We start from the raw sequence: 15,391 nt of genomic DNA, 5'->3' as shown, positions 1-15,391 counted from the left end.
CAGTCAAGGAGAACATCTCCACGCCTTCAGTTTTCAGGACTTTTTTACCTCCATGTGTTTTAGCCACAGATTTATAATTCATTGATTGTGTCTCTTTGTGGTCGTTTTGTGTGTCTTTGTAGTTGTTTTGTGTGTCTTTGTGGTTGTTTTGTGTCTCTGTGTGGTTGTTTTGTGTGTCTTTGTGGTTGTTTTGTGTCTCTGTGTGGTTGTTTTGTGTGTCTTTGTGGTCGTTTTGTGTGTCTTTGTGGTCGTTTTGTGTGTCTTTTTGGTTGTTTTGTGTCTCTTTGTGGTCGTTTTGTGTCTGTGTGGTCGTTTTGTGTGTCTTTGTGGTCGTTTTGTGTGTCTTTATGGTTGTTTTGTGTGTCTTTTGGTTGTTTTGTGTCTCTTTGTGGTTGTTTTGTGTCTCTTTGTGGTTGTTTTGTGTCTCTGTGTGGTTGTTTTGTGTGTCTTTGTGGTTGTTTTGTGTGTCTTTGTAGTTGTTTTGTGTGTCTTTGTGGTTGTTTTGTGTCTCTGTGTGGTTGTTTTGTGTCTCTTTGTGGTCGTTTTGTGTGTCTTTGTGGTTGTTTTGTGTGTCTTTTTGGTTGTTTTGTGTCTCTTTGTGGTTGTTTTGTGTCTCTGTGTGGTTGTTTTGTGTGTCTTTGTGGTCGTTTTGTGTGTCTTTGTGGTTGTTTTGTGTCTCTTTGTGGTTTTGTGTCTCTGTGTGGTTGTTTTGTGTGTCTTTGTGGTCGTTTTGTGTCTCTTTGTGGTCGTTTTGTGTCTCTTTGTGGTTGTTTTGTGTGTCTTTGTGGTCGTTTTGTGTCTCTTTGTAGTTGTTTTGTGTCTCTGTTATCTTTTTGTGTGTCTTTGTGGTTGTTTTGTGTGTCTTTGTGGTTGTTTTGTGACTCTTTGTGGTTGTTTTGTGTCTCTGTGGTTGTTTTGTGTGTCTTTGTAGTTGTTTTGTGTGTCTTTGTGGTTGTTTTGTGTGTCTTTGTGGTTGTTTTGTGTGGTTAACTTTACTCTAACCTTCAGTCTGCTCCTACAGGGCAGTAAATCATTCATGTGTGTTTGTGGTTTCATTTCCACCGTATTTCTGCTTCTAGCTTCTTCTCTGTCCATCTTGTGTGTTTTTCGTATTTCCGGATCATTTATTGTGTCTTTCTGGATCAGATTCAGGCTGCAGCTCTAAATCCTCCTGATCACATGATGAGTCCAGACCAGGAGGAAACGATTCCACTGTTTCTCTGCTAGCATCTCAGACATGCAGCCGTGTGCAGCTCTGCAGGATGGAAGAGAGGCTGCTGCAGCATCACAGTGTGTTTGTGTGTCAGGAGGTGCAATACACAACGTTTGTGATCCAGAAACACACAACAGAGGGATAAAGACCGGTCCACAACGTTTGTGATCCAGAAACACACAACAGAGGGATAAAGACCGGTCCACAACGTTTGTGATCCAGCAGCTTGTTTTCCTGATGACCTGCTGGAGTCTGTTTTCATTCCAACCGACGAGCTGCGACACGCTGCGCTGTGTGACTCACACACACACACACACACACACACACACACACACACACACACACTGAGGTTTTGCTGGTCGTGACACAGCTCCTCTGGAAAGTCTTAGTCACTGCAGGACTGTTGTGTGTTTTTATTGAAGGTTGTGTGTTTGTAGTGAGGGTTGTGTGTTTTTATGGAAGGTTGTGTGTTTGTAGTGAGGGTTGTGTGTTTTTATGGAAGGTTGTGTGTTTGTAGTGAGGGTTGTGTGTTTTTAAGGTTGTGTGTTTGTAGTGAGGGTTGTGTGTTTTATTTAAGGTTGTGTGTTTGTAGTGAGGGTTGTGTGTTTTTATGGAAGGTTGTGTGTTTGTAGTGAGGGTTGTGTGTTTTTATGGAAGGTTGTGTGTTTGTAGTGAGAGTTGTGTGTTTTTATTTAAGGTTGTGTGTTTGTAGTGAGAGTTGTGTGTTTTTATGGAAGGCTGTGTGTTTGTAGTGAGGGTTGTGTGTTTTTATGGAAGGTTGTGTGTTTGTAGTGAGGGTTGTGTGTTTTTAAGGCTGTGTGTTTGTAGTGAGGGTTGTGTGTTTTTATGGAAGGCTGTGTGTTTGTAGTGAGGGTTGTGTGTTTTTATTTAAGGTTGTGTGTTTGTAGTGAGGGTTGTGTGTTTTTATTTAAGGTTGTGTGTTTGTAGTGAGAGTTGTGTGTTTATAGTGAGGGTTGTGTGTTTTTATTTAAGGTTGTGTGTTTATAGTGAGGGTTGTGTGTTTTTATTTAAGGTTGTGTGTTTATAGTGAGGGTTGTGTGTTTTTATTGAAGGTTGTGTGTTTATAGTGAGGGTTGTGTGTTTTTATTTAAGGTTGTGTGTTTATAGTGAGGGTTGTGTGTTTTTATTGAAGGTTGTGTGTTCGTAGTGAGGGTTGTGTGTTTTTATTGAAGGTTGTGTGTTTGTAGTGAGGGTTGTGTGTTTGTAGTGAGGGTTGTGTGTTTTTATTTAAGGTTGTGTGTTTGTAGTGAGAGTTGTGTGTTTATAGTGAGGGTTGTGTGTTTTTATTTAAGGTTGTGTGTTTATAGTGAGGGTTGTGTGTTTTTATTGAAGGTTGTGTGTTCGTAGTGAGGGTTGTGTGTTTTTATTGAAGGTTGTGTGTTTATAGTGAGGGTTGTGTGTTTTTATTGAAGGTTGTGTGTTCGTAGTGAGGGTTGTGTGTTTTTATTGAAGGTTGTGTGTTTATAGTGAGGGTTGTGTGTTTTTAAGGTTGTGTGTTCGTAGTGAGGGTTGTGTGTTTTTATTGAAGGTTGTGTGTTCGTAGTGAGGGTTGTGTGTTTTTATTGAAGGTTGTGTGTTTATAGTGAGGGTTGTGTGTTTTTAAGGTTGTGTGTTTGCAGTGAGAGTTGTGTGTTTTTAAGGTTGTGTGTTTATAGTGAGAGTTGTGTGTTTTTATTTAAGGTTGTGTGTTTGTATTGAGCATTGTTTGTCCGTGCAGTGACTTGTCCACACCGTTAGTTGTGTAACAGCCGTAGAGCTGAATTGTGTTGACAGGTGTAATCAGTGATAATTGATGCTGAAGTTCTGCTGACTTTAAAGACAGCAAATAAACCCTAATCTCACCTGAGATGACATCATCAGGTGTGTCTCCTAGAAAGTGGTTCAGATCTGGAGTGCAGGAATCTGTCGTTGTGTTTGCCAGAGGAAGTTTTTCTGACCTGCTTCTTCTTCAGGGTAAATGATTTCACTTTGACCTTCATGTGTTTCATCCTGACTCTTTGTGACGAGTCGCTCCAGATTTCATTCGTTCACATCCATCACATCTACGTTACGCTTTTTAGGTTCTGATTTAGAGATTAAACTGATCAGAATGACGGAGAATCTGAAGCTGGAGGAACATTCTGGAACATTTAAACCACACAACACAGCCACAAAGACACACAACACAGCCACAAAGAGACAAAAAACAACCACAGAGACACAAACAACCACAAAGAGATGCAAAATGACCACAAAGAGATGCAAAAGAACCACAGAGAGACACAAAACAACCACATAGAGACATAAAACAGTCACAAAGACACACAAAAGCACAGCTCTACGGCTGCAGTTGTGTGTTTCTTCGTCTATATTTGTGTGTCGATGCAGCAGACTGTAGAATGTGTGTCGGTGTTAAAACAACACAATCTGTTCAGGAGGCGAGTCATCGGTGATCTGCACCATCTGAGACAGACACACACTGAGAACACAACCAGTAAACGCACAAGCAGTAAAAACACAACCAGTAAACACAACAGCAACACATTATTTCCTCAGTCTGTGGACAATGAGTGATGTCATGTTGTGTTGTATCGTGTTGTTGTGTTGTTGTATTAGATTGTTGTGTTGTTGTATTGTGTTGTGTTGTTGTATCGTGTTGTGTTCTCCTCCACCTTCCAGTCCTGTTGATCTGTTTTCTTTCATCTGATGGAAATGAGCTGCATTTATTCAGATTTAAAGAAACTGCAGTTTGTCAGGTTCTGCATGTTTTAGTGTCTGAAGAGAGAAAAACCTGAATTACAGGAGAACCGACATTAAACACACTGCAAACACACCGTAAACACACCGTAAACACACTGTAAACACACACTGCAAACACACTGTAAACACACACTGCAAACAAACTGTAAACACACTGTAAACACACACTGCAAACACACTGTAATCACACTGCAAACACACTGTAAACACACAACAAACACAATGTGAACACACCATAAACACACTGTAAACACAGACACTCCAAACACACTGCAAACACACACTGCAAACACACTGTAAACACACCGTAAACACACACTGCAAACACACTGTAAACACACCGTAAACACACACTGCAAACACACTGTAAACACACCGTAAACACACACTGCAGACACACTGTAAACACACACTGCAAACACACTGTAAACACACTGTAAACAGACTGTAAACACACACTGCAAACACACTGTAATCACACACTGCAAACACACTGTAAACACACACTGTAATCACACCGTAATCACACTGCAAACACACTGTAAACACACACTGTAAACACACCGTAATCACACTGCAAACACACTGTAAACACACAACAAACACAATGTGAACACACCATAAACACACTGTAAACACACCATAAACACACTGTAAACACACACACTGTAAATTCACACTGTAAACACACACTGCAAACACATTGTAAACACACACTGCAAACACACTGTAAACACACAGTCCAAACACACTGCAAACACACTGTAAACACACACTGCAAACACACACTGCAAACACACTGTAAACACACAACAAACACAATGTGAACACACCATAAACACACTGTAAACACAGACACTCCAAACACACTGCAAACACACACTGCAAACACACTGTAAACACACCGTAAACACACACTGCAAACACACTGTAAACACACCGTAAACACACACTGCAAACACACTGTAAACACACCGTAAACACACACTGCAGACACACTGTAAACACACACTGCAAACACACTGTAAACACACTGTAAACAGACTGTAAACACACACTGCAAACACACTGTAATCACACACTGCAAACACACTGTAAACACACACTGTAATCACACCGTAATCACACTGCAAACACACTGTAAACACACACTGTAAACACACCGTAATCACACTGCAAACACACTGTAAACACACAACAAACACAATGTGAACACACCATAAACACACTGTAAACACACCATAAACACACTGTAAACACACACACTGTAAATTCACACTGTAAACACACACTGCAAACACATTGTAAACACACACTGCAAACACACTGTAAACACACAGTCCAAACACACTGCAAACACACTGTAAACACACACTGCAAACACACACTGCAAACACACTGTAAACACACCGTAAACACACACACTGCAAACACACACTGAGAACACACTGTAAACACACACTGCAAACACACTGTAAACACACACTGCAAACAAACTGTAAACACACTGTAAACACACACTGCAAACAAACTGTAAACACACTGTAAACACACACTGCAGACACACTGTAAACACACACTGCAAACACACTGTAAACAGACTGCAAACAGACTGCAAAAAACCACTGCAACCACACTGTAAACACACACTGTAATCACACCGTAATCACACTGCAAACACACTTCAAACACACAACAAACACAATGTGAACACACCATAAACACACTGTAAACACAGACACTGCAAACACACTGTAAACACACACTGTAAACACACTGCAAACACACACTGTAAACACACACTGCAAACACACTGTAAACACACACACTGCAAATTCACACTGCAAACACACACTGCAAACACATTGTAAACACACACTGCAAACACATTGTAAACACACACTGCAAACACACTGTAAACACACACTGCAAACACACTGTAAACACACACACTGCAAATTCACACTACAAACACACACTGCAAACACACTGTAAACACACACTCCAAACACACTGCAAACACACTGTAAACACACACTGCAAACACACACTGCAATCACACTGTAAACACACTCTGCAAACACACTGTAAACACACACACTGCAAATTCACACTGCAAACACACACTGCAAACACATTGTAAACACACACTGCAAACACATTGTAAACACACACTGCAAACACACTGTAAACACACAGTCCAAACACACTGCAAACACACTGCAAACACACTGTAAACACACACTGCAAACACACTGCAAACACTGTAAACACACACTGCAAACACACTGTAAACACACCGTAAACACACACACTGTAAACACACTGCAAACACACTGCAAACAAACTGTAAACACACTGTAAACACACACTGCAGACACACTGTAAACACACACTGCAATCACACTGCAAACAAACTGTAAACACACTGTAAACACACACTGCAGACACACTGTAAACACACACTGCAGACACCCTGTAAACACACACTGCAAACACACTGTAAACAGACTGCAAACAGACTGCAAAAAAACACTGCAAACACACTGTAAACACACTGTAAACAGACTGTAAACACACACTGCAAACACACTGTAATCACACACTGCAAACACACTGCAAACACACTGTAATCACACCGTAATCACACTGCAAACACACTGCAAACACACACTGTAATCACACCGTAATCACACTGCAAACACACTTCAAACACACAACAAACACAATGTGAACACACCATAAACACACTGTAAACACAGACACTGCAAACACACTGTAAACACACACTGTAAACACACTGTAAACTCACTGTAAACACATTGTAAACACACTGCAAACACACTGTAAACACACTGTAAACACACTGTAAACACAGACACTGCAAACACACTGTAAACACACAACAAACACAATGTGAACACACCATAAACACACTGTAAACACAGACACTGCAAACACACTGCAAACACACTGTAAACTCACTGTAAACACACACTGCAAACACACACTGCAAACACACTGTAAACACACTGTAAACACACACACTGTAAATTCACACTGTAAACACACACTGCAAACACACTGTAAACACACCGTAAACACACCATAAACACACTGTAAACACACCGTAAACACACCATAAACACACTGTAAACACACCATAAACACACACTGTAAACACACACTGCAAACACACACCGTAAACACACTGCAAACACACTGTAAACACACCGTAAACACACACTGCAAACACACACTGTAAACACACACTGCAAACACACTGCAAACACACTAACTGGTTAAAGCTCCATGATGACATCATCTCCAGACTCACCTTCCTCTTTACGAACTGAAACGCTGAGCACTTCTTAAAGGAGAAGGAGGCCGTCTTCTCCCCTCCTCCTCCTCCTCCTCCTCCTCCGGTCTTCATGGCCGACGGCGGCGTTCCGGTCACCTCCGTGGATCCCAGGATGACGGACAGCTGAGCACGAAGAGGAGAGATGAGAGGAGCTGAGAGGAGGAGGGAGGAGACAGGAGGAGACAGGAGGCGATGAAACAGATCACTGGAGCATCAACAGTCACAGAGAGGAGGAGGAGGACAGCAGCTCCTGTTGCTGTTTAAGTTTGTATCTGCATCCATCAGCTGCTTCTCTATGATGCTGCTGGTCCTGGTCCTGGTTTTAGTCCTGGTTTTAATCCTGGTCCTGGTTTTAGTCCCTGTTTTGGTCCTGGTCCTGGTTTTAGTTCTGGTTTTAACCCTGGTCCTGGTCCTGGTCTTAGTCCTGGTCCTGGTTCTGCTGCAGTCTCTGTGGTGCAGCAGCAGTTACAGGTGTTTCTCTGAACTAAAGCCAGAATCCCAGAGGAAGGAGGTGTTCATGTCAGAGTGTGTTTCAGCGTGTGTGTGTGTGTGTCTGACAGAATCCTGTGATTGAGTCCTTCGGCTCTCACTGCTGCTACTTTATCAATGAGAGGTTCTGCAGTGATGCTGCCTCCCTCTCTCTCCCCCGTCTCTCCCTCGCCCTCATTATTCTGCTGCAGTTGGAGGCTCCGCCCCCTTTCTCTCCCCCTCCCTCCTCCATCACTCACCTCCTCCTCCTCCTCCTCCTCTATGAGGATTTATGTTTAGCATCTTCAGCATCATGAAGCTCCACTCTGCAGCTGAAACACACAAATAAACATCTGTATTCTTAAAGAAAACATTCATCTATCTATATATATAAATGCTATTATATTAATATATAAAGATCACAGTAGACATTCATCGATATGTACGTTATTAATAATTAAAGATAACACTCAACCTTTATTTTATATTTATTTTCTGTCTGTTTTTTAGGAATATGAACGTGTTTCTACGTGCAGAACGACTCATCCAGAGGAATCTGTGCAGAATCTTCATTTCTACATGTTTAGGAATCCGTGCACTACCAGCATTAACGTGCACGTCTCTGCACCTCCAGACAGCAGCAGTGATATTTATCCTGATGTGACACTCGTGCATGAATCCGTGCACTTCCTGTGAGCTGCAAGAATAAAAAATAACTCAAAAATAAAAAGCTCTACTGCCTTAAAAACCACCTCCACGTTTCCCTACAATCCCCTCATTCAGCCTCTGTGTTCTCAGTCGTGTCTACATGGAGAAGAATCTGTGCACGGGCAGCATCAGCGTGCACGTTTCTGCAGCAGTTTAATTTCCTGTTCTGATGTCTATGAATGCATAAATGTCATGTGAAAACCAAAGCGCTGCTCTCCTGCTTTAAAAATAAACAATTTCTTGCTTTTTCTGACAACTTTTGTGTAATTTTGGATCATTTTTGAAGCCTCTTGGACACATTTGGTTCATTCTGAAAGTTTTCAGTCTTTCTGGATCATTTTTACTCATCAGAGAAATTCTGTCTGATTTTTTATGTTTTTACACCATTTTCATGTCATTCTGAACACATCTTTGTCATCTTAAATAATTTCTGGGAAATTTTCTGCAATTTTGGATCCTTTTCAAATTATTTTAGACACATTTTGAATCATTTCGGATCATTTTTGGAGCATCTTGGACAAATTTCGCGTCATTCTGCAAATTTTCAGACATTTTCAGTTCATTCTGGACAGATTTAGGTCATTTTGTGTGACTCTGTAGACATTTTCTGCAATTTTGGATCACTTTCAAGTTATTTTAGACAGATTTAGTGCAATTTTCAGTCATTCTGGATCATTTTCACTCATTTGAGAGAAATTCTGACTGATTTTGGATCATTTTCCAGTAATTTTAGATCACTTTGATGTCATTCTGAACAAATTCAAGTCATTTTAGGTCATTTCTGGAACAGACTGAAGTCATTTTGGACAATTTGAGTCACTTTGGGAAAATTGACAGCTGTTATGTAATTCTGGACAAATTTTCTGTAATTTTGGATCATTTTCGTATCATTATAGACAAATTTTGAGCCATTTTGGGAGCATTTTTGTCACATGTGAGCAGCAAAAAACTTTAAAGCTCAGTAACCTGAACAATAACCGTCAAATTCCTCTCCTGAATAAAATCAGCTCATTCAGACCTCTACCTTCTCTGATACTTTCTATATTAAAGCCTGTAAAATACAATGTGCATTTACATATTCTGGAATCCCTTTTCTTTTTGTTTTCTACATAAACAGAAAGTATCACATCCACAGGAACCGTGCACTATCCATGTTAGCGTGCACGTTTCTGCAGCAGCTTCACTTCCTGTTTTCATCTGTTTATGAATCCATGCATCTGCAAAAAAAAAAAAAAAAATGAAACTGAGAAGCTCAATAACCTGAAAGATAACCGTCATGTTTCATCATGGTGCAGCATCACTGCATCCACATCTGCTCTGATGTTTGATATCAAATTGTTTCTACATAAATAATATGTGTGACATCAATGGAGCAAACATCTGGTGCAACATCTGCATGTTCAGATTCTGTAAAATATGAGTTACTGCTAAATATAGAGGACTCCTGTCTGATATTAACAGAATCTCTGCATTATCTGGATTTCTACACAGAATAATCTGCATCCTATCAACAGTTTCTGTGGATTTTTCTATTTTATTTGTCTCCTGATCTTCTGGATGGATTCTAACTGATCTGGAGTCACTCAGATGTTTGTCCTCCTAAATGTCATGGTTCTGTCTGCTGGACTGACGGAGTTCTGAAAAAGTCCATCAAAAAGTAACAAATCTGGACCCCCCTCTGTGGACCTGAAGGACCTGGAATGTTCTCAGTGAGACTGCATGGATGACATGAATGTTCCCAGTCTGAAGGTTGATAGTTTCTGTTCTGGTTTATTCACTGTATCTGTGTGCCAGCTATTTCAGGTTTCTGCACTCAGACGTGTTCTTGTCATAAATCTGTGTGTTTTTATGTAGTTTTCTTAGTTTCTCACCATTAAATGTTGGATTTAAAATCAGCTGCAGCTCCTGTTCAGGTTTTATCTCAGTGTTTTCGCCTCTTCTTCCTCAGTGCTGCAGCAGCAGTCGGTCCCACCGGGAGATCCAGCCTCCCACGCATTAAAACACACACTGAAAAAACACACTACAACACACACTACAACACACACACACACACACACACACACACACACACACACACACACACACACACACACACACACACACACACTACAACACACACTGAAACAAACGCACACACTACAACACACACTACAACACACAAACACACACACACACACACACACACACTACAACACACACTACAACACACACACACACACACACACACACACACACACACACACACTACAACACACACTGAAACAAACGCACGCACTACAACACACACTACAACACACACACACACACACACACACACACACACACACACACACACACACACACACACACACACACACACACACACTACAACACACACTGAAACAAACGCACGCACTGCACCGCTACACAAACAGCCTCACGCTGTCGTTGGCACGTGGAGATGTAGAAGCACAAATTCTCACAATCCTCCCTGTGTTTGGAGGCAGTGTCTCTGATAACTCCCACGCAACACACACACACACACACACACATGTTTGTACTTCTATCTTAGTGAGGACATCCATAGGCGTAATGCATTTCCTAGAGCCTTACCCTAACCTTAACCATCACAACTGATTGCCTAAACTTAATCCTTACCCTAACCCTAACCAAACCTCAATTCATAGCTGTTCTCTAAAAACAAGTCTTCACCCTCAAACATGGCTGTTTCAAAGTGAGGACCGGCCAAAATGTCCTCACTTTGATAGTTAAATGCAGAAAATGGTCCTCACAATGTAGCAAATACAAGTGTACACACACACGTGTGTGTGTCTTGCTATCATTGTGGGGACTTACCATTGACTCCCATTCATACCTTACCCTAACCCTAACCCTAACCTTAACCCAGACCAAAACAATGGCTAACCCTAAAGAAACGTTTTTGCACTTTTACTTTTTTCAGTCACAACAACATGGCCAAGAAAACACTGTTTAAACTTGTGGGGACCAAAATGAGGTCCCCACAAGTGACATAGTTTTCGGTTTTCCTACAGTTGTGAGGATATTTGGTCCCCACAATATAGCGAAAACATGGGCACACATGAGGAAAAACTGTCCAAAAAGACAAAAATGTGTCCAGAATGACTTGAAATCTGCCTCGAAATGACTTAAAGCTTGTATGAAATAACAGAAATGTGTCAAAAATGACACTAAAATGGTCTAAATGGGGCCAAATTTGTTCAAAATGTCTTCATAACTATTTTTTCTCCAAAATGAGGTATAAAAAATTGTCCAAATTAACTCATTAGGTCATGAACAATCAGGTGGATGTTAAAGATTTCTGTTAAAAAATCAGGAAAAACTGTCCAAAATGCCAAAAAAATGTGTCCAGAATGACTTCAAATCTGCCTCGAAATGACTTAAAGCTTGTATGAACTTACAGAAACTTATCCAGGATTACATGAAAATGATCCAAAATGGCTCCAAATGTGTCCAAATGACTCTGCTTATGAGCCAGAATTTGTCCAAAATGACTTCATATTTGTGTGAACTTACAAAAAGGTGATATAAATGATCAAAAAAATCAAAACAACTCAAAACTGAAGATGCAAAATTATCACAAAGAGACTCAAACTGACCAGAAAATGACACAAAATCACCACATAAAGGTGCAAAATCACCATGAAAACCTGCAGAATGACCTCAGAAAGAAGGAAAATCAGGGGACAGGAAGTGGTTTTACTAAGTGTCATTCTGTGACATAAATGTGAGCTCTGAAACCATTTTTATTCAGCGTTACTCTGTTTCTGGTTCAGGCTGAGATGAAATCGACTCAGTGGAGCTCATTAGAGCAGATTTCTGTCTTCTGATCCGACCGCCTCAAACCTCCAGCGGGATCCAATTATTCAATAAATAAATAAATAAGAAGCAACGCTTTTATTTCATACGTCTCTTCTCCTGGAGCTGCATTTCTTCATCAGTTATTCTCTGGAGAGTTTAGAAACTCTAATTAATTATTCAGCAGATTCCAGAATCACCAGGAGAGAAGATCTGATCTCTGGAGAGTTACTGATGATAGAGATAGAGGTTATAGATTATTGATTATAGATCTGTTATGTAAGACAGCAGAGAAAACTGTTTTTCTATTGTTCTTCTTCTGACTAAGTGTATTCAGATTTAAATCATTTCAAATTCAGGAATAAAATCTAAAACAACGACGAACTCTGAGGAGGAACTGGTTCAAACCACTGACTGCAAAATAATAAATAAAAATGTTTATATTTACTCATTTAGATCAAACTTGGAGTCACAAATGCAGCTTTTTCAGAATAGTTAATAATAGTATTGTAGAATGACCTAAAATATCTGCAAGTAAACAAGCAGCTCAGCATCTTAAACTTCACTCAGTTCAACTCAGAGATCAGAAATAAAACCCAACAAACTTTCTTGATTCTAACGAACCAAATCACCACAACAAGGCACAAAACGACCACAAAATCACCATGTAAAGGTGTAAAATCATCACAAAAAGATGCTAAATCACCAAGTAAAGGTGTAAAATCATCACAAAAAGCTGCTAAATCACCATGTGAAGGTGTAAAATCCTCACAAAAAGATGTTAAATCACCATGTAAAGGTGTAAAATCATCACAAAAAGATGCTAAATCACCATGTGAAGGTGTAAAATCATCACAAAAAGATGTTAAATCACCATGGAAGGTGTAAAATCCTCACTAAAAGATGTTAAATCACCATGCAAAGGTGTAAAATCATCACAAAAAGATGTTAAATCACCGTGTAAAGGTGAAAAATCCTCACTAAAAGATGTTAAATCACCATGCAAAGGTGTAAAATCATCACAAAAAGATGTTAAATCACCATGGAAGGTGGAAAATCATCACAAAAAGATGCTAAATCACCATGTAAAGGTGCAAAATCATCACAAAAAGATGCTAAATCACCATGTAAAGGTGTAAAATCATCACAAAAAGATGTTAAATCACAGTGTAAAGGTGTGAAATCATCACAAGAAGATGCTAAAATCACCATGTAAAGGTGTGAAATCATCACAAAAAGATGCTAAATCACCGTGTAAAGGTGTAAAATCATCACAACAAGATGTTAAATCACCGTGCAAAGGTGTAAAATAATCTCAAAAAGATGCTAAATCACCATGCAAAGGTGGAAAATCATCACAAAAAGATGTTAAATCACCATGTAAAGGTGTAAAATCATCACAAAAAGATGCTAAATCACCATGTAAAGGTGTAAAATCATCACAAAAAGATGCTAAATCACCATGTAAAGGTGTAAAATCCTCACAAAAAGATGCTAAATCACCGTGTAAAGGTGCAAAATCATCACAAAAAGATGCTAAATCACCATGTAAAGGTGTAAAATCATCACAAAAAGATGCTAAATCACCGTGTAAAGGCGTAAAATCATCACAAAAAGATGCTAAATCACCATGTAAAGGTGTAAAATCCTCACAAAAAGATGCTAAATCACCAAGTAAAGGTGTAAAATCATCACAAAAAGATGTTAAATCACCATGTAAAGGTGTAAAATCATCACAAAAAGATGCTAAATCACCGTGTAAAGGTGTAAAATCATCACAAAAAGATGTTAAATCACCATGCAAAGGTGTAAAATCATCACAAAAAGATGTTAAATCACCGTGCAAAGGTGTAAAATCACAAAAAGATGTTAAATCACCATGCAAAGGTGTAAAATCATCACAAAAAGATGCTAAATCACCGTGCAAAGGTGTAAAATCATCACAAAAAGATGCTAAATCACCGTGTAAAGGTGTAAAATCACAAAAAGATGCTAAATCACTGTGCAAAGGTGTAAAATCATCACAAAAAGATGTTAAATCACCATGTAAAGGTGTAAAATCATCACAATAAGATGTTAAATCACCGTGTAAAGGTGTAAAATCAACACAAAAAGATGCTAAATCACCATGTAAAGGTGTAAAATCATCACAAAAAGATGTTAAATCACCGTGTAAAGGTGTAAAATCATCACAAAAAGATGTTAAATCACCATGTAAAGGTGTAAAATCATCACAAAAAGATGTGTAAAGGTGTAAAATCATCACAAAAAGATGTTAAATCACCATGGAAGGTGTAAAATCATCACAAAAAGATGTTAAATCACCATGCAAAGGTGTAAAATCATCACAAAAAGTTGAAAAAATAAAAGGGAATGTTTCCATATTTGTTGTATTCGCTGCAGGTTGTGTTTTTGTTTTAATCTCTGCAGACAAAGAGCAGAAACAGAGGCGTGTATCAGATAAACTCTTTAAACTGCTGCTGTGTGTTATATAACCGTCCTACCTGCTTCAGTCCACAAAGAAAACCAGTCCAGCCGTTCAGCGTTTCATTTTCTGTTAGCAGATGAAAATATCTGATGGTTCAGTTTAACTGCAGAACTTTAAATCAGCACAGGAAGATGAAAAACACCAGAAAAATGCACAAAATCACCACAAGAAGATGAAAAAACACCAGAAAAACATTTTATAATTACGTTCGACCTACAAACTAGTCAGAGGTTTTAATTATTTTATGATTGGAGCAATTTATTCACAAATATTTATTTAATGACCATAATTAGATAAATATTATTTTTCAAATCGACATAATTCACTTCATCCAATTATCTTCAGTAATTATTGGTTTAATTTGTTTATGCTTTTGTTCATGCATCACATTGTGTGTGTTAGAGTGTGTGTTAGAGTGTGTGTTACGTCAGACACACATGTTGAACTCACCTGTGTCCAGGTAAACAAGGTCACATGGTGTGATGTCATCATCACCAGGTGCAGCTGAGGACTGTGGAGTTCACCACAATTATGTATAAAATCACCACAAAAACACACAAAATCACCCCCAAAGCAT

General features: G+C 39.2%; 1 protein-coding gene and 1 long non-coding RNA gene across 12 annotated transcripts in view; one reads left to right on the top strand and one right to left on the bottom strand.

Annotated features, from left to right (window-relative positions):
- Nucleotides 1–7,983, bottom strand: part of sgk1 (serum/glucocorticoid regulated kinase 1) — a 53,265-nt gene extending 45,282 nt beyond the window's left edge. The window contains exon 1 of the mRNA XM_022220045.2: nt 7,311–7,983. Within this exon, the coding sequence (XP_022075737.1) occupies nt 7,311–7,406 (96 nt within the window). The 5' untranslated portion in view covers nt 7,407–7,983. The remainder of the gene's footprint in view (nt 1–7,310) is intronic.
- On the top strand, nt 522–4,041 carry LOC127537661 (uncharacterized). Of its 11 annotated transcripts, none has more exons than XR_007947437.1 (3): nt 522–1,751; nt 1,791–1,870; nt 1,991–4,041. It is a non-coding gene; the product is annotated as an uncharacterized LOC127537661 (long non-coding RNA). The 11 variants fall into 11 exon arrangements; XR_007947435.1 differs by having other exon boundaries at nt 1,951–4,041; XR_007947432.1 differs by having other exon boundaries at nt 1,791–2,206; nt 2,247–4,041.
- Nucleotides 7,984–15,391: the final 7,408 nt, after the last annotated feature.

This window comes from Acanthochromis polyacanthus, chromosome 16 (assembly GCF_021347895.1).
Source record: "Acanthochromis polyacanthus isolate Apoly-LR-REF ecotype Palm Island chromosome 16, KAUST_Apoly_ChrSc, whole genome shotgun sequence".
In the NCBI taxonomy this organism is placed as follows: Eukaryota; Metazoa; Chordata; class Actinopteri; family Pomacentridae; genus Acanthochromis; species Acanthochromis polyacanthus.
This window is presented reverse-complemented; position numbering and strand designations above follow the sequence as displayed.